This window comes from Gossypium raimondii, chromosome 9 (assembly GCF_025698545.1).
Source record: "Gossypium raimondii isolate GPD5lz chromosome 9, ASM2569854v1, whole genome shotgun sequence".
NCBI classification, from domain to species: domain Eukaryota; kingdom Viridiplantae; phylum Streptophyta; class Magnoliopsida; order Malvales; family Malvaceae; genus Gossypium; species Gossypium raimondii.
This window is the reverse complement of record NC_068573.1, coordinates 33,786,632-33,806,360: the sequence shown is the minus strand read 5'-3', so window position 1 is coordinate 33,806,360 and position 19,729 is coordinate 33,786,632. Positions and strand designations below refer to the sequence as shown.

Genomic DNA, 19,729 nt, shown 5'->3' with positions numbered 1-19,729 from the left:
AAATTTATGCTCAAGATGAAGGTAAAGAAAAGTTCACACTTAAGGAGACGTGAAAAAATAATGATCTTTTCCTTGATATTAATGTTCCAAGCATGCTTGAAGTGCTTCATATTGAAAGACAAAATCATGCAACTTCATGAAGAAACAAATGAGTTTAACGAAGAGGTAACATCATCAAACTTGACATCAACCGTTATGGTTTGTCAATTCAACATGATGGATAGAATCATAAAATTCGACTCTTTCAATCTTATTACACTAGCTCTAAGCAAAAGCATGACGATGAATTTCCAAGGGACTAAGGACAACCCTCTATTTCCAAGATCTTGAAATGGTCATGGTTAGACACTAATCACTAGTTAAAGAAGCCAATAAAAAAGCAAAGCTTTAGAGCATAAGTTTAAACTATCACATTGCTCCTAAGTACGAGTCTAAATAGTTCATCTAAAGTAAATGAAGCTCCTAAGCATAAGCTTAAACTATTCACACAATATAAATCATGATGTTCCTAAGCATGATTTAAATTGTTCATTAGAAAAATGATGTTTAGAAGCACAAACTTAAACTGCACATCCAAAATGAAATTAAGCTACGTTATGACTTGATTCTTAAAAAATGAAGGTACATAGGCAGTCTAGTTTCATTGTCAAGTTCAGACCAAATAAAAAATAAAAAATCTTTGAAGTTGAAAGTAAAAAGTTTCAAAACTTTCCCACTTTTTACAACAGTTATTTGTAGAGGGAGAAATTTTGGACCAATAAAAATCCATCATCTGTTATTATTACTTATCTCTATAACAAAGAAATAAATCAAGAAATTAAATCTTTTTAGAACTCTTTTATAAAGAAACCATATTCTTTAAGAATTATTTTATTCCTATTCAACATCAAGTCTCGACGATCCTTAAAGGAGACATTGTTGATTCAAGATCAAGTCTTGATGACCCTTGAATCCAAACTGAATCAAATGCTCAAGCAAGATCTTTCCTAACTTGTTTCAAGAGCAAGTCACGAGACACTTGAGCCAACCGCATCCTTCCAAAATCAAAAAGTTTAGATGAGTCTTGAATTAAAGTTCAACCAAATGAATTTTTTTTGTTATCAAGAAATTCAAATATTATACTCTTTCAAAATTATAAATAAAATTTCCAAGATCATATCATGTATACTCTATTTTATGCTCTTGCTCCAAATGAGTACAATGCAATATCCATGTAACAATGGAAAGGAAATGTATAACAAGTTTGAGGTCACACATGAAAAAACAAATAGAGTTAATGAAATAAAGATTAGTCTTCTCACATTGGATTATGAGCTATTCAAAGTCAAGCCAAGTGAAGATATGAAGGAGATGTTCGATCGATTCACGGACATTATCAATGGGCTTAAGGCACATGGGAATAGCAATCCAAACAAGAAGATGGTGAAAAAGATGTTCAATAGCCTTCCAAAGTCATGAGAAGCTAAAAGTGACGGTCATTGAAGAATCTAAAGACTTGGATAAACTCTCTCTCGATGTGCTTATTGGATCTCTACTCACTTATGAGATGAAGATCAATCATAACAACAATCAATAGATAAAGGAGACTCCAAAGAAAGTTGGTGTAGCTTCCAAATCCACTACACATGAGAAAGAATATGAATCAAGTAATGAAGAGGATGAAGCAGAAGAAAAGGTCATGTTTGCAAGGAGATTCAAGAAGTTTATGAAATTCAACAAGGCCAAGAGACCTCAAAAAAAAGTACTTATAAGGGTGGATGACCACCCCTTGACATTAGGCCCTGACACATGTCTTACCAATCTTGTCATGGTTGGTCCCCTTGTGGATCATTAATTTATTAATGTGGATGAGGTTGAGCCCAACCTGAACCCTATATCTGCTCCATGCAAAGGTATGACTTAACACCTGTCTTGGGTGAGCTAGATTAGAGGCGCACCAAGTGTCTGATATGTATGTGTTTGCGAGGGCCATGATAGCGGAGTGTTGTCCATAGGCGAAGTCATAATCGATAAGGTTGTGACTAGGCAAGGTGAGTGTAATGAAGTCCACTTTGACGAGGTATGATAATAGAATTCAGTTGTGGTGTTTGTTGAAGATCAGAAGGAAGGCTTTTAAAGAAAGAGCAGAATAAAAAATATTTTCATCTTTTCCCATTATTAAACTGTGACTTCAGTTTCAGGACACGCTCATTTTCACGGAAAGCTACTCTATATGATTGCAATTTGCAGGGAATATGTTTAGATTTTGTAAAGAGATTTTTTGGTTATACATGCTCGGAAGGGGTATTTTCTTTTTCCTTTCATTTCATGCTACCAGGTACTACAAACAGAAGTCAATCATGTAAAAAGACTTTATTTGATCAATAAATCAATTTCAATCATTTGATCTTAATTCACTCAGTGCTTCAGAGTTTAAGTTAAAACTGGGCATTTAACCATTTTATCTTTAGCATTCATGTGTTTCGATGAAAAGTCTTTATAGATAGGATCAAGCATGCTATTAACACCATATACACTCAAAGTATAGAAACCAAATTTCATCAAGATGGGTCTGTATTTATAAATAAAGAATCGAAGTCCATTTAAGCTGTTTCTTCAATTACAATGCAGGGAATTGGATAGGAAAAGAACTTAGAAAAATATGATCCAACATTTGCTGGTATATTCACTCTCATTTGGTTTATTTTCCTTATAGGGGCATGAGTCTTCTGTACTTGAAGAACCACACAAATGCACAAAATATGATTATCCCACAAACCCCAGTAATTATAAGGACCCACTTAAATGCACCAGGGTCATCAAAGAATGGTATGGCAAAGTTCATGCCAAATATTCCTGTTACCACCCCGAAAATGGCAACCACAAATGTCGCAGTCGTGAGTAGCAGTTCGAATTGGATCAGCTGGTTTCGAACATTATCCTGCAACCCAAAGTTTGTCCATAAGTTTCAAAGGTCAGATGGTCTTTCATAGTTTGCACAATTCAAACATCTCTCAAGGAGGAAAATGGCATACCAGCTGAATGTTGATGAAATCTTCCGTGTCATCAATGTATTCCTTCAACTGAAACAAGAAGAAAATAATATTATATCCATCCAAGAAAATGGAAGATGAAAAGAGATCCACATACCGATGTCAATTTATTTAGGGTGCTATCAATGAGAACAAAATATGCTTCTAGTAACATCTCCAGCTCCTCTATACTCTCAGTAGCACTCTCTGAACTCTTTGTGCTCTCATGGCGGCTCCTTGCCATGCTCAAGCTTTTCTCCAGCCTGCGGGATTCAGGAGGCGAAGAAACAGGAGACACTGGTGCAGAAACAGAAAGTCCGTCGTTTGATCTGAATCCCATCATAGATTGATCACACTCCATCCTGCTCTTCTTCTCACTAAGATACATTTCCGCCATATCTCCATCGTCATCCATTAGCTGCTCTATCTCATCTCTAACCTAAATGGAAACCCAATGACGGGAATGTATCAAAACCAGAGTTGTAAAGGACACATGGGCACTATAGGAACTATACTGCCTCACTTGATTGAAGGTGCAATATGTACGTGAAGAGCAGTCCAGCTTATCCACAAAATATTCAGTTTTTATCGGACAATACGCATGATTTCCTTATGGTCTCATGTCTGTTGGTGAGTACTCGAATATGAGTAGAGGGTTTCTTAGTAGTAAGCTAGTACATCTAGTGAAAATAGTTAAAAATAAAGGCTAAACTACACTCCAAGTCAACCAACTATGCTTAATTTTCTGTTTTGGTCTATGAAAAGCTCGCAACTATTTTGGTTTGTCTTTTCTTCAATTCCATTAGATGTCATTAGGTGAGTAATGGGAAGAAGATGTGCGAAAGTTACAAATTTGGTATAATAATAAATTTAGTCCTCTATTATTATACATTTTGTCAATTTAATCAAAATTATAAAGAGATTGACTCTCAACATTTACAAGTTATCTCAATTCGACCCTGATTGTAATAAAATTATAAATTATTTTGTTAAAATTTAAAAATCAAATAAAAATACATAAAAAAATCTAAAATATATATTATAAAAATTCCAAAACCCTAACTTCCCCTTAATAATGATTACTTTCACATTAAAAGGATATATATCTCTTTTTATGAAAAGTATAAACCTATTTATTACTTGAGTATTTGTTTCTCTTTCGTTAATTCTCTCCCCAACCATTCAACGAAAGTTTTCAGAAACCACCACTAAACTTGTAATTTGGTCCCTTCTGTCACTTTTAATTGAATTAGTCGAGGATTATTTTATAATTTTTTTATTTAAACCACAAAAGAAAAATCATGTCAAAAACAAAAGTAAGCAAACTTCAATCAAAATTTAACAAATCAACCGGTTATAATTAATACCAAAATTTTTAATGGAAACCTTAGATATTGTTAGATATTTTGGGATACGAAAATTTCTAATCTAATACTAAAATTTATAACTAAATACCAATATTTTAATCATGGTATCAATATTTCTAAATAGAAATCATTAGATGTATGTGGGGACCAATAATATACTAAAATTTCTAATAAATATCAAAATCTCTAACCAAATACCAATATTTTTAATAGATACCAATATTTCTAATTGAATACCAAAATTTCTAAAAGATATCAAAATTTTGTTTAATTTAATTTCTATAATTTTGTGTATTTTTAATATATTTTGTATATTTTATTTACAACATTTTAGTATTTTTATTAATTATATATTTTATGGCAAAAAATGACTTTATAATTTATATTTTTTTTTAATTTTTAAACGATTTGCTTCCGTGGTATACCGAAATTTTAAAAGGGGTACCAAAATATTTAACTGATATCAAAATTTCTAACAAATATCAAAATCTCTAATGGATACCAAAATTTCCTAACTAAGGGTGGGTTTGGATGGGCGGTGAGTTTACCTGCGGTCAGTGTAAAAACAGCGGTGGCGGTGAGATTAGATACTGTAGCGATACTGTAGCGTGAGACAAAAAGTAAACTAAACGCACCGCACCCAATCGCCCATCCAAACCCACCCTAAATCTCTAACGGATACTAAAATTTCTAATCGAAGATGTTAAATATTTTGATATGCTAGAATTGACCTTTTCCCACTTGTGTGGGGACCAATAGATTGTACCAAAATTTCAAATGCTATATCAAAATCTCTAACTGATTCAAAAATCTCTAATCAAATACCAAAATTTCTAACGGAATATATTGATATTTTGGGATCCGTCAAAAATTTTAGTATTTAATTAAAAATTTTGGTATCCTTCAAAATTTTTGGAATTTGACTAGAATTTATAAAGGAAGTCAACCTAATGATCCACACACAAGCATGAAATGGAAAATTTGGGTATACCAGAATTCCTAACATATTCCATTAAAAACTTTGGTATAACAAATTGTGATACAATCTATCCAACATATATAACATGATACCAAAATTTTATGTTCTTCACCCTTTAGAATTTTGGTCCGACAAATTCAAATCTTTAATTGGAAACTCAAATTTTCATAATTAAATAATTGAAATTTGAAAATTTTATTAAGAATAAACTTTTTTCAAGTCCTTTGATTTTCCTTCAAGTTCATCTTTTTCTTTTCTCACCAAAATATATATTTTGAACAAAACTTTTTCAAATACTTTTGGTTTTCTTTCAAAACTTCATCTTTTCGTTTCTCATCAAAATTTAAAAGAAAAAAATTAAAACAGACTTTTTTTCCACATACTTTTTGTTTTCCTTTAAGGCTTCATCTTTTATTTTATTTTCTTTTCTAAAATCTAAAGTCAAATCCAAAAATAATTTTCAAAACTACTTGTATCTTCATTTATGAAATCAAAATCAACACTAAAAGAATTTTTTTAAGGGCTTTCAATTTTTAACACTCAAATCTCTCCATGCAAACAAATTTCCTCGATCATTTTGATTCTTGAGGCAAGAATGGAGATGAGTTTTAATCATAATAATAAAAAAGAAATCAAAGAAGAATTTTTTTTCCCTCAAGTTGAAATAATAGGTTCTCTTTACTTGAAGAATGAAAAAGGGGTAGTTGTTAACTTTTCATGCAAACTGTAATTCATTAAAAATTTTGGTATTATGTTAAAGATTTTGGTATCCATTAGAGATTTTAGTATTTAGTTATAAATTTTGATATCTATTTAAATTTTGGAAGCTAATGGGAATAACCAGTTAAAAGTTTTGTTTTAGGAACCGTATATTAAATAGCATACACTGGAATTTTCGTTGCTTAGCCCAAAAGGGTTTTGAGGTGCTTTTGTTGTTTAGCGCTAAGGCACAAGGATAGCTAAGGTGCAAGGTATGCCTAGTCAAATGCCTTGACAACATTGATCAGAGCACATAAGGCTATCATTAACTTGCCAGAGAGAGAAAGAGAGCAAAAGAAAATGCAAATACTTATACCTTCTGAACTCTTCGAGTCAAAGCAACAAGTCTGCTCTTTAGTCTACGAACTCTCTCCAAGTTTAACGTACTAATCTTTGATGTAAGCTCATCGAGTAATGGATATGCTTCAACTTCCAATTCTGCCGCCTTTAAAGCATTGAATAAGCTACCAACTTACTCAAAAGTAATCACATGCAAACAACAGACAAATTGATAATAAAAAAGCACTAATTAAAAAAAAGGACCCAGAGCTCAACAAGTAGATAATGGCCATAATAAAAATACAATGTTAGTGGTCAAATTTTGATAGTTCAGTTATAACTATTCTAATCCTCAGTTTTTCATCAGATAACTCCCCATAATCCACTAAGCTTCTTGGAATTTATATTACTATTAGCACATTATTGGAACTAGAGAGCTTTAAACAAGGAAAAAAATAATTGCCAACTAAGCCACTAATGCAATGGTAAGACTTGGGTTGGTTTCAAGTTTTGGTTGACATAAGGTCTAGCTTCAAATCTTGGACAGCCTCTTCTCCACTCCTTCCTCACAAATAGCCAAAAAAAAGGAAAGTTGTAAATCACATTGAAGTTATCATATATTTTGCCCAAATATGATAACCACATATAAAATATTCTCTCTAGAAAGTACGAGTTAATGCTCTGACTAACTTGTGGCATATTTGCCTAATCCTCTAAAAAGTAATTTATTTTAAGTAATACAAGAAAATATGAATTTTAAACAAGTTATCCCAAGATTCAAAAAAGAACAAACACAAAATATAAACACTGGATGGTACTATATCCTAGAAATTCAATATTAGCAATTAGCTGCCTCTTCTCAGTGATTTGTTAGCTTAGGTAGGTTCACAGTAAAATTTCCCTTCTAACATTTACTTCTTTGAATAAATCTTTTTCAAGCACAAATGATTTCAAAGGTCAAGGTTTCAATTGTTTTCTCAACCTCATTCTTGTACATTAGACAATTTCTTTAGAGTACAAGCAACATTTACAGAGACTTTCAACAAGTCACTTCAGCTGACCCCACATATTATGGGATCCATGACAGGCTGCCATGATTCTCTCAAAAAAAATACTTAACAGAGGGGGTTTTAATGTTGACATTTTATCAGCAGCAAAAGCAGAAAATATGTCAAAGAAAAAAGTAGCAAGATGCATTAAACATTTTACTTGCTCACAAACGTGAAGCAAGGAATGAAAAATTGATTTTCATCACCATTATCATAGAAATACAAGACTTTTATAAACAATTTTTTCTACCAAATACAACAACTACTACCACTAATCAGCCTAGTAAATTTTGAAATATTGTTTGTACACTAAAACAAGTAAACTAAATAAGTCATTTAGCTACCTAAACACATCAAATTGTCTTCAAGCTTGTTAATTTTCAACCAAACATAATTACAATGTAACTAAACAAGGAGCTTGTTATTGCAGCATGCTTACAAGCTGCAAGCTCTTCAACAAAATCATCACAGCAGCATGGTTGGCCACTTTTCAACACTCCTTCTTGACCTCCATGCTGCAAATATCAATCATTCATCAAATTTTTTTTAGCTTGGCAATCCCAAGATGCTTTGTTTCAAGTTGACCTTGCTCAAACAATTCATCTACAACCTTGGCCTTATTCTCAATCAAATCTAACTCACACACTTAACTATCCCAATCTTTTGTGTCAGATTTGTTCTTCATGTGGAGTCTTCTCCTCCATCACAGCCTTGGTTTGCAACTTGCTTTCAAACGCATCTTACCTAGTCCTGTTTCTTCTTGCAATACTCCCTCATGTTATGGGGTGTCTTGCACTTCGACTGTCTGCCACTCTGCCTTGCACTTGGATTGTCCGCCACTTTGGCTTGCATTTAGACTATGTAACACCCTATACCTGACCTAATTTACCGGATCTGAATATAGGATGTCACTAGACTTAAACACATAATAAAATTTTTAAAATGGACAAAGACTTTACTGAACATACTTCTTACCTATTTATTATTATTCTAAGTCATAGATTTTAAAGATAAACGTTTATTTTATTACAATTGATTCTCAATGATAGTATAATACAATACCACTTAAAACTTTATTAAAATAGACCCAATAGTGGCGTATAATACTATTCGCCATTTAAAAACATATTCTCAAAAGTCTTTCTATATGCATAATATCTCTACAATCAACTACTTTGGTACATTCCTAACTTGGTCCCTCCTGATGAACTGGTTCAAATCCTACAACAGCATTGCAAATAAACACCCATAAGTTCAATGGAACTTAATGAGTCCCAACCAGTATTACCTTTTAATGATATTGTTGAAATCCTTAACTTTAAGATTCAGGACTTTCTTTCAGAGTTTGGCAGATACTTTTCTAATTCCTGGTTGGTGGATAACCATACGCCGATCTCTACACTTAACCATATTACACACACTTCATTCAATTGGCAGATCACATATTTTATACTATATTTCGAATCCCATTACACAATTTCTTTACAGATAGTAGTTGGATACACTTCTCAGAATGATACTCAACGAATGCTACTCTTGACGTATTCCTTTACAGAATCTATCGATTATCAGAACACCAGTTATATCGTTTCTTCAAATCAGTCTAGACAAACAAACTTGCTTAGAATATATAACATTTTAATTCAAGCAATAAAATCCCAGATGTCTCCAATACAAGACTTAAGAAATTTCAGGTTTGGCGGACACTTGCATCACCTAATATTCCAAATACACAAAGTTTCCTATCATGGCAGATCACTATAGCGGATTCCTCAATCGGTTACACAAGAAAATATTTTTCTCACATTTTTACATAACTCACATTTGTCAGTACTAGAATCATATAACATGAAGATATTAAATAATAACCACACTCACGCCATCAACAAAACTTATATCACGTACATCCAGACTCTATGAGTCAAATTATTACAACAGAAAAACCTATAAAAATCTCATTCATATCTATGACAGAATCATACTTTCTAATAATTAATTTTCCATATATGTATACTACACAACGTCATATCATGTCGCATGTTGTTTACTTCATTTACGTACTTGTAGATACTTCCAATAAAACACATGTACACATATTTACATCACTCTACAAGAATACATACTAGTTCACAGGAACATCAACCATACCATAACCAACATAAAATGGCATGCAGGAGTCAAGTTTAGAGACTCGCCCGACTCACATTTACCTCGACCTAGAGCTTATGTTTCGATAGTCCTTCCCTATCCAACATCAATAATTACTTAAAAGATCATGAAACTTCCATTAGAATCCCCATTTACAATTAGTTTAATAATGTTTCAACTACATGTGACCCTCAAGCAGGGCCTTAAACTTACACCTTACTGTTCTTACATCTTTCATCATCCTCCCTCATTAACAATCATAACATATAGGATTATAAAACTTACCAGAAGTTTGAATCATCCATTGATTAAATGAGATTTTAGCTCTATCTCATCGAAGAATAAAAAAAAACATTTAGGTTAGAAGGAAGGACCAAAACATAGAGTAGAAGGAAAAGTCATCTGAAATGTCTACTTCTTACTAGATATATACTAATTGTCCCCCTATTGTGGACTTTGACAAGTGACGATGCTTACCTAATCCAATCTCTTAATTTTACCAAAAAAAATCAGGGGAAGGTAAATAAAATTCGGCGAATATCTTCGTTACTGTTTTGACCAGTCACGGAGAGGGTCTAATCAATTCAACTAATTCTCAATTAATTTTTTCAAGAGAACCAACATGAACAATGATCAAATAAACCAAGTGTACTATACTTTGGCAATAACTCACATGTGACGTGCCCTTAAAGACAATTAAGTCTCTAATAACATTCTCATACACTTGGTAAACTCTTGTGCCCAACCAAAACTCTGAAACGTACTATTCTTTAGATGTACCCGTTTTCGAGTGAAGTATTTCTTCATTTGAAGATACCCTGAAATTAAATCTTTAAATACCGCCAATGGGCGAATTCTTTGTGGGTATGTGCCGATACTCTTCCTCACCATCAGGCTAATAAGGTGGAGAATTATGCTCCCACGGTAAACCCTAAACCCTAAACATTTTACATACATACTTTACTCATCTTTCTGAATTCGTCAATTCTTTTGGGGTGTGACAGACTGTCCAGCTACTTTAGCTGGCACCAACTTTGGCTTGCATTTAGACTGCCTGTTGCTTTGTCTTTCACTTGGGCTGTCTGCCATTTTGGCTTGCACCCACTTTTGGCTTGTATTTAAACTGTCTGCCACTTTGGCTTACACCTACTTTTGGCTTGCATTTAGATTGTCCGCCACTTTGGCTTGCACTTGAGTTGTCTGCCATTTTAGCTTGCACTCACTTTTGGCTTACATTTAGATTGTCCGCCACTTTGGCTTGCACTTGAACTGTCTCTCATTTTGGGTACTTGGATTGTCCACCACTTTGGCTTACACCCACATTTGGCTTGCATTTAGGTTGTCCGCCGCTTTGACTTACACTTGGATTGTCAGCCATTTTAGCTTGTACTTGGACTGTCCACCATTTTAGCTTGCACCCACTTTTGGCTTGTATTTAGATTACCTGCCGCTTTGGCTTGCACTTGGATTGTCCATCATTTTGGCTTGCACTTAGATTGTTCGCCACTTTGGCTTTCACCAACTTTGGCTTGCATTTTTGGCTTGCTTTTCGACAGGCTTGCTCTTTAACATGCTTGCATTTTGACAGGCTCACTCTTCGATAGGCTTACACTACAGGCTCGTACTTTGACAAGCTTGCTCTTACTCCATCAACTCTTCCTTCAGGTTATCCCAAGCTTGTTTAAGAGTCTCACGAGGGTGAGTTGCTACTGCTTTAACTACCGTCCCTCAAAGATAACAAGCTTTGACAGCTTTTGTCTTTCTTAACAAGCAGCAGAAGAAAAATCAATGGCCCTCGAAGACTTAAGCTCATGATAACAATTGTTGGCGTTTTATCAGCAACAAAAGCAAAAAACAGGACAAACAACAAAGTAGCAAGATGCATGAAACATTTTACTTGCTTACAAACGTGCAACAAGAAAAGAAAAATTGATTTTCATTACCATTATCATAGTAATACACAACTTTTATAGACAATTTCTTTTACCAAACACAACTATTGCCACTAATCAACCTAATAAATTGTGAAACATTGCTTGAACACTAAAACAAATTAACTAAGCAAGTCATTCAACTACCTAAACATATCAAATTGTCATCAAGCTTGTTCATTTTCAACCAAACATAATTACAATGTAACTAAACAAAGAACTTGCTATTGCAACAAGCTCATGAACTATAGCATGCATACAAGCTGCAAGCTCTTCAACAAAATCATCACAGCAGCATAGTTGACCACTTTTCAACACTTAAAACTTTGGGTTCCTTCAATTTACGTGCCATTCAGAAACAAATATTCAAAATTTAAATTTTTTAACTCGTCATAAAAATTAAAATGCAGGCAATTCATTCTCAAGAATCTTCCCCCTTTGATTTGTTGCTACTTCAACTAAATATAAGGTTGCTCACAATATAAATAGTTGATGAATCTGTAAACAAATGATTAATATTTAATGTGTAATCCCAATCTAAACTCTTTTTTCCAAACCAAATCATGGATTTCTTTTCACTTCAATAGAATATAAGGTGCGTCCAAATAGAAGTGAAAAAGTTGATGAATGTGTTAAGAATATCCATCTTTAGACATAGAAATATTATCATTTGTTTTTACCAGTCAACATACGAAAGTCGTGATATTATTAATACCTCATTTGGTTATTAGTGTAATAACATGAGGAAAAAGACTTATTTATGACATGTGTATTATAATAGTTAGATAAAATAAAAAATAGTCAATACAAATTTAAGCTTGAAACTAAAAATTGAGTAAAGACTCTAGTAAAAAATAAGACCTCAAAATAAGCAAAAAAAAAATCCTTCTCTTTCCCAAAACAAGTCATGTGAGTGGCTAAAATTTATCAAATTAAATTAATTTATTGTTAACTCATATACTAAAACATATTGAATAAATAATACCTCAACTAAACGAAGCATAAATTGTTATAATCCCCTTAGAATTTCGAGCCTCCCCATCAACACAGAAGCTAATTACCACAGAAATTATCACCTTAGTGAAAGACAGCTAAAAGCAAAACTTTTCACATCCCATATAAGGTAGCAGAGGCACATTAGTACTTAATTTTGGCAGAAGAAAGCACACAGATTGGCTCTTTTGATGAAGTTACCAAGAAATAATTGGATCTGGGATTATGCTATTCTAAAACCAAAACTTTTATTTTAGCAAGGCAATTAGGTAAGCTTTGCATCAATCAAATAAGGGTGTTCATCAACAAGTAATTGCTATTAATTTACAATTTAACTATTTTTAATGTCACCTTAGACTAGTTAAGTATTATTTTGATGGAGACTCTAGATGGGTGATAATTAACTTCTATTCATTTTCACTTGAAAACGGCAGAAGGTAAAGATCAAGAATTCATGAAAAACAGCCAACATAAAACTATTCCCGATAAATCCACAAATAGTTAGGAGCGCATGATGTTGGAGACCTTATATTATAGGACTAAGAAGAATCAATGTTTGAAATTGCAGATAAATTTTATCTGTCATGCTTATACTTCCCTTTTCTCTCAATGGCTTTAGAAAGAAATGACATTAAGGTTCAAAGCTTGGAACTCAGAGAATCATGGTTCCGCTTTTCTCTCCAATAGACAAGAGGGAAGAGAATCTTACCCAACCTAAACCGAAAAATCCAACTGAAGCACAAACCAACCCAATTGAAATTTCTAAACTAGTGAATGAGCCAACCTTGGTCCAAACTTGTACTTCCAGCCATTTTGTAAAAGGAAAAAGGTTAGCACATCATTCCTTTTGGAATGCAAAGACTATTTTTAACCATTAGATTTGTTTTTTTCTAAAAGCTGTAATGTTAGAATTTAAAATTTAAAATTTAGTATTTAAGGTTTAAGATTTAAGATTTAATATTTATGATTTAGGGTATAAGATTTAGGGATAATTTTATTTTTGTAATTAATTATACAAATTATAAATAAAAGAATAATTTATTATAACATCTGACTATCCATCTTATTCACCGACGGACTGTCAGCATAGTCACTCCCTCTTTTAAAAAACAGGTCAACAAAACAAATTGATACCAAATCACAAAACAAAAACAAAGTCTTTATATTAAGGGATATAAAGATTGTCATCTTCGTGGATGAGACAAGAAGGGGTGAGAAGATGGACATTGAGAGAGAAAGTCCACTCATAAAATCTGATTTATGAAACTTTACTTGGAACAAACTTGATCCGACATCATACCACACAAGCTAATTTAGATTCAATATCCAATTCATGAATTGCAATTTCTAACCCTCCATTTTTCAGCAAGCTATATTCTCAAGAGAATAATTTTGGGAGCACAAGTTTATAATTGAAGTACCTTTGTTTATCATCGCGTATTTAATTCGAACACAATAAGACATGTTAGTTGACACGTACCTGAGAATCAAGAAATGTACATGCAGATTCCAAAGCAACCTCAAGAGCCCTAAACTCGAAGGGTAAATAATCGGGGGATGGACTCCCATACACATTGTCAAAATTCCTACAGCTTCTTCGGTTCAACTCAGGACCCTCTGGTTGCCAAACCTCACCTACTCCACTTGTTAGTCGTCTTTGTAGCTCTACAACATACTGCAAAACATAGCTATCAAGGGAATTCAAGAGCAAAACTTCATCAGCAGTGATGATACATCGTATCTGCTCTAAATTTACAACAATCGCCTTCTCTCTGCCAAGGATTGTGGAGGGGTACACAAACAAAGGATCAAGAAGCCGTAAATCCCGGGCTGGTAGATCACAACGACGCATCATGGTGAACTTGTCAACCTCGATGACTTGGGAATTCCCAGATGTATCAACACGGATCCAAGATCGGAGTCCTTGGCCCCGCTTCTTTAAACCAGATAAATCCAAGCCTTGGAAAGGTTGGCGTCCAGAGGCAGATGCCTGAGATGTAGTGCCTCTAAGATTTATAGCCGATTGAGGTTTCAGTGGGAGCAGACGTTCTTTTAGGTCCGCCATTGGTATATTATTCTGAATCACCTAAACAAAACCATTAAACTCAACATCATACAAACAAAACAAGTTCTCAGAAAAGACCCTAGATAAAATGGTTTCATGATGCCCACTTTTCCACCTAAAGTCTAATGGCTACTCATGTGTATGTGCATCCAAACAACTTGACTGATGACCTTTCTACTTTAAAGCCAGCCTGAGCGCCAATTGCATAATTAGATTAGTCATGTTTGTTTATGCATTTAGAAACGGTAACAATGTTGGCTTCAAGCAACCCAAGATCGAAATCCATTAAACCAAAAAAAGATTGATGATGAAATTAAGCATTAGGATATCACCTAAAATGCTGCCCGAAAATCACCTATAAAATCCATTAAACCACAAATCATTCAGCATAAGAATTACATAATTAAGCTTCAGGATATCACCTAAACTGAAAACTCAAATCGCCCTTATTCCATCATAAGCTTATAATCAAACTAAATGCAACAATAAACACAAAAATTAGCATTGAATAGAGAGTAAAATCCATTAAACCGCAAATAATTCAGCATAAGAATGACGAAATTAAGCATTGGGATATCAACTAAAATGCTACTGCGAAATCGTTTAATTCCTTCATAAGCTTATAATCAAACTAAATTGAACGAGAAAAAAAATGAAAATAAAGAGTAATCCATTAAATCACAAATAATTCAGCATAAGAATTACGAAATTAAGCATTAGAATATATAACCTAAAATGCTAACCCAACTCGCCTGATCCCCTCGTAAAATTATAATCAAACTAAATGGAACAATAAAAAAAATTGAAAATAAAGAGTAAAATCCATAACAAAATATTCCACCTCAAGACTGAAGCATTAAAAAACCAAAAAGGAAACAACAATAAGCAATCAGATTACTTCTAGAATAAAAGAAACTACCTTAACTCGAAGAAATCAACTATCGATGCCATTGTTTAATCAAGTAAATAGCAGATGTAAGCCGCGAATTAATAAATCAAAATTAGAATATAAAATTAAAAAAGAAAACCCAAGATTTGGAAAAGCACCTTGGCATGAGAGGATTATAGTGGAGAGAAACTCATTTATTTAACAAAATTCAAGAAAAACTCATTTTCAAAAGGAAAAAAAAAAGAAAGAGATTATAGTGGATTCGGTAAAAGAGATTATATTTGGTAAATGATCATTTACCTAAGATTGAAGTTTTGTTAGAAAACAAAAATCTAGATTTGAATAAATAAATAAATGATTTCCTCTTTTTTAAGTGGCAAATTCTTCGCTCTGGATTCGGGTTTAGTGGATGAAAAAAATGTTAAATAAACTTAAATGAAAGTTAAGAATTATGTAAGTGAAAGGTCAAGAGTTGAAAGGTCAACAGTTATGTTGTTTTTAATGGGTTTAAATTAGTAGTTTTTTGTTTAGGAAAATGAAAGGTCAAGAGTCATTGGTTTATGGTTATTATTAGATTTTAATATTTAAAGGTCAAGAGTTGAAAGGTCAAGAGTTATGTTATTTATGTGCCTCGAGAGAACCGGCGAGTTCATCGACAGTGAGCGTTGCTAGATCTTTTGACTCTTCTATGGCACATACGACATTCTCGAAACTATCAGTTAATGATCTCAAAATCTTCTCCACAACTCGTGCATCGGTTAACGCTTCTCCATTTCGGTTGAGTTGGTTCACCACGGTTTGAACACGCATGATGTAGTCGGAGACACCTTCCGATTCCTTCATCTTCATGCATTCCAGCTCGCCACGAAGAGTTTGAAGGCGGACTTGTTTAACTCGGTCGGCTCCTTTGTACACCTTTGCTAAAATGTCCCACGCTTCTTTTGAAGTTGTCGCACTTGCAATCTTCTCAAAGCCCGACTCATCAACGGCTCGAAATAACATGTACAATGCCGCCTTATCTTTCGACCGCATATCTTTCAACGCCTTGTTTTGAGCCGCCGTATATCCCGCAGTAGTTGTCGGTTCTACGAAACCTTCTTGGACCACCTCCCAACCATCTTGAGACCCGAGAAGAGCTTTCATTTGGATGCTCCAATTCTCATAGTTCACCTTTGTTAGTTGAGGCAGTGGCACATTACTAGTCACACTCTCCATAGCTCTGATACCAAATTGTAGAAAATGTTCTCAATATAAGAAAGATGAGACACTCGAGCAAGCACTTCAAACCAAGGCATCAATCAAAGACGAAAAGGTTCTCTATTCTCAAAGCATTCGAGGTAGAGGTCGTGGTCGTGGAGATCGAGGAAATGGTCGTGGTGGAAAAGGTCGTGGTCAAGAAGGGAATTATGAAGAGAAGGAGCATTCAAACCAACAAAATTGGCGTGGAAGAAGACGTGGTCGTGGAAGAGGCGGATGGTCGAATTATTCCAATGTCGAGTGCTACAAGTGTGGCAAATATGGTCATTATGCGAAGGATTGTAACTCTGATAAGTGTTACAATTGTGGTAAGGCGGGACATTTCGCGAAAGAATGTTGCATCTCAAAAAAGGTGGAAGAGACAACCAACGGAAAATGAGGAGGCAAAAGAAGGTTTTCTCTTGATGGCACACAATGAAGTCAACACCAACAAAAACATGGTGTGGTACCTTGACACAGGTGCAAGCAACCATATGTGTGGGCTCAAGCACCTATTCAAAAAGATGCAAAAGGTTGAAACGGGACAAGTGTCATTTGGAGATGCGTCGAAGGTTGAGGTAAAAGGCCAATGTACCATTTGTTATTTACAAAATGATGGGTTAGTTGGGTCAATCCATGATGTGTATTACGTACCAGACCTCAAGAGCAACATTTTGAGTATGGGGCAACTCATGGAAAAAGGTTATTCGGTATTTATGAAAGATCGGGTGTTACACTTGAAAGATAAGGAAGGGTGTTTGGTCGCTCGAGTTGAAATGGAGAGAAATCGCATGTTCAAGTTGAATTTGAGAAGTGTTCGAGGAAAATGTTTGCGAGTTGATGTTGAAGACAAGGCGTCGCTGTGGCATCTCCGTTTTGGCCATCTACATTATGGTGGTCTAAACGAGTTGGCGAAGAAGAATTTGGTGCATGGGCTACCAGACATAGACTATGAGGGAAAATTTTGTGAAGAATGTGTGCTCGGTAAGCATGCGAGAACTTCGTTTCAAAAGAAGGCAGAATATCAGGCTAAGCAACTTCTCGAATTGATTCATACCGACATATGTGGACCAATCACCCCCGAATCTTTTAGCGGTAAAAGGTATTTCATTTCTTTTATCGATGATTTCTCACGAAAAACTTGGGTTTATTTTCTTAAAGAAAAATCTGAGGCATTTGAGGTGTTCAAGAAGTTCAAAGTGATGGTTGAAAAAGTAACTGGTAGACACATCAAATCTGTACGATCTGATAGAGGTGGCGAATATACTGCGACGGCTTTCATGGAGTATTGTGAGGAGCAAGGCATAAGACGATTCCTAACCGCACCGTACTCTCCCCAACAAAATGGTGTGGCCGAGAGGAAGAATCGGACTATTCTCGACATGGTTCGATCAATGCTCAAGAGCAAGAAGATGTCAAGGAATTTTGGCGAAGCGTGCAATGTGCCATCTATGTGCAAAATCGATGTCCACATACGAAGTTGGATGATCAAACACCACAAGAGGCTTGGAGCGGACAAAACCATCGGTTTCTCATCTTAAAGTATTCGGTAGTGAGGCCTATGCACATGTGCTTGGATCGTGAAGAACGAAGCTCAAGACAAAAGCAAAATGTTTATTTTTATTGGGTATGATGAGAAAACAAAAGGATACAAGCTACTCGACCCGATAAGTAAGAAGGTTATGGTAAGTCGTGATGTACGATTCAATGAAGCAAGCGAGTGGGATTGGAATAACTCAACGGAGGTTATCATCAAAGATGGAGGATCATCAATCGCTACACCAACAATCATACCGACAAATCCTGAAACTACCGATGATGAAGATGAACCGCAACAACCAAAAATGCGAAGTTTGCAAGATTTGTATGATTCAACAAATGAGGTATATATTGTATGTCTTTTGACAGATTCCGAGATTATAAGTTTTGAAGAGGCAGTGCGAGACAAGAAGTGGCAAGCTGCTATGGATGAGGAGATTAAAGCAATTGACCGCAACAACATATGGGAGTTAACGGAATTACCGAAAGGAAGTCAGCCCATTGGTGTGAAGTGGGTGTTCAAAAGAAAGATGAATGCTCAAGGCGAGTTAGAACGGTACAAGGAGCAACTTGTTGCAAAGGGATATAAGCAAAAGGAGGGGATCGATTATGATGAGGTATTTGCTCCCGTTGTAAGAATGGAGACAATCCGGTTGCTTATTGCACAAGCGGCACAATTTAAATGGCCAATATTTCAAATGGATGTCAAGTCGGCATTCTTGAATGGTGTGCTCGAAGAAGAAGTCTACATCGAACAACCACCCGGGTATATGAAAAATGGAGAGGAGAAGAAGGTGCTAAAATTGAAGAAGGCACTTTACGGGTTGAAGCAAGCACCGCGGGCATGGAATACTCGTATCGATACATACTTCAAGGAGAATGGGTTTAAACAATGTCCTTATGAACATGCCCTCTACGTGAAGAAGAATGGAGGTAATATGTTATTTGTTGCTCTTTATGTCGATGACCTCATTTTTATGGGGAACAACGGTGAGATGATACTAGATTTTAAGAGCAAAATGACACAAGAATTCGAGATGACAGATTTGGGCTTAATGAAATTTTTCCTTGGTTTGGAGGTTCGACAAGAAAGGACAGGTATTTTTGTGTCACAGGAGGCATATGCAAAGGAAATTTTGAAGAAGTACAGGATGGCACATTGCAACCCGGCATCAACAGCAATGGAACCAGGTGTAAAACTCTCGAAATTCGATGGAGGAGAACGAGTCGACGCAAGTAAATACCGAAGTTTGGTGGGAAGCCTTCGCTATCTCACTTACACAAGGCCTGACATTTCCCTAAGTGTTGGCATTGTAAGTCGGTTCATGGAAGAGCCGGTTTATTCACATTGGAAGGCGTTGAAGCGAATCCTACGGTACATTCAAGGAACGGTGTCACTCGGGTTATTTTATTCAAATATGGAAGATTACAAGTTGATTGGGTATTCCGACAGTGATTGGTGCGGAGACTTAGATGATCGGAAA

At 34.9% G+C, this 19,729-nt stretch overlaps 1 protein-coding gene across 6 annotated transcripts; it reads right to left on the bottom strand.

Moving 5' to 3' along the window:
• Positions 1-2,535: 2,535 nt before the first annotated feature.
• On the bottom strand, positions 2,536-15,856 carry LOC105799167 (magnesium transporter MRS2-1). Of its 6 annotated transcripts, none has more exons than XM_052621122.1 (7): positions 15,501-15,855; positions 14,914-14,936; positions 13,997-14,602; positions 6,433-6,561; positions 3,130-3,450; positions 3,015-3,062; positions 2,536-2,920 (listed from the first exon to the last, which is right to left on the bottom strand). In XM_052621122.1, exons 3-7 carry the CDS (start codon positions 14,579-14,581, stop codon positions 2,690-2,692), a joined length of 1,314 nt encoding a protein of 437 aa, XP_052477082.1. In that variant the 5' UTR covers positions 14,582-14,602; positions 14,914-14,936; positions 15,501-15,855; the 3' UTR covers positions 2,536-2,689. The 6 variants fall into 6 exon arrangements, with proteins under 6 accessions (XP_052477082.1, XP_012485031.1, XP_052477083.1 ...); XM_012629577.2 differs by having other exon boundaries at positions 15,629-15,855; XM_052621123.1 differs by lacking the exon at positions 14,914-14,936 and having other exon boundaries at positions 13,997-14,593; positions 15,501-15,856.
• Positions 15,857-19,729: the final 3,873 nt, after the last annotated feature.

Excerpts from the sequence above, each read along its gene's own strand:
- LOC105799167 (XM_052621123.1), bottom strand. The coding sequence starts at position 14,581 with ATGGCGGACCTAAAAGAACGTCTGCTCCCACTGAAACCTCAATCGGCT. Across the intron at positions 3,451-6,432 it reads TGACTCGAAGAGTTCAGAAG|GTTAGAGATGAGATAGAGCA; the intron begins GTATAAGTATTT and ends GTTTCCATTTAG. Across the intron at positions 3,063-3,129 it reads CCCTAAATAAATTGACATCG|TTGAAGGAATACATTGATGA; the intron begins GTATGTGGATCT and ends TTCTTGTTTCAG.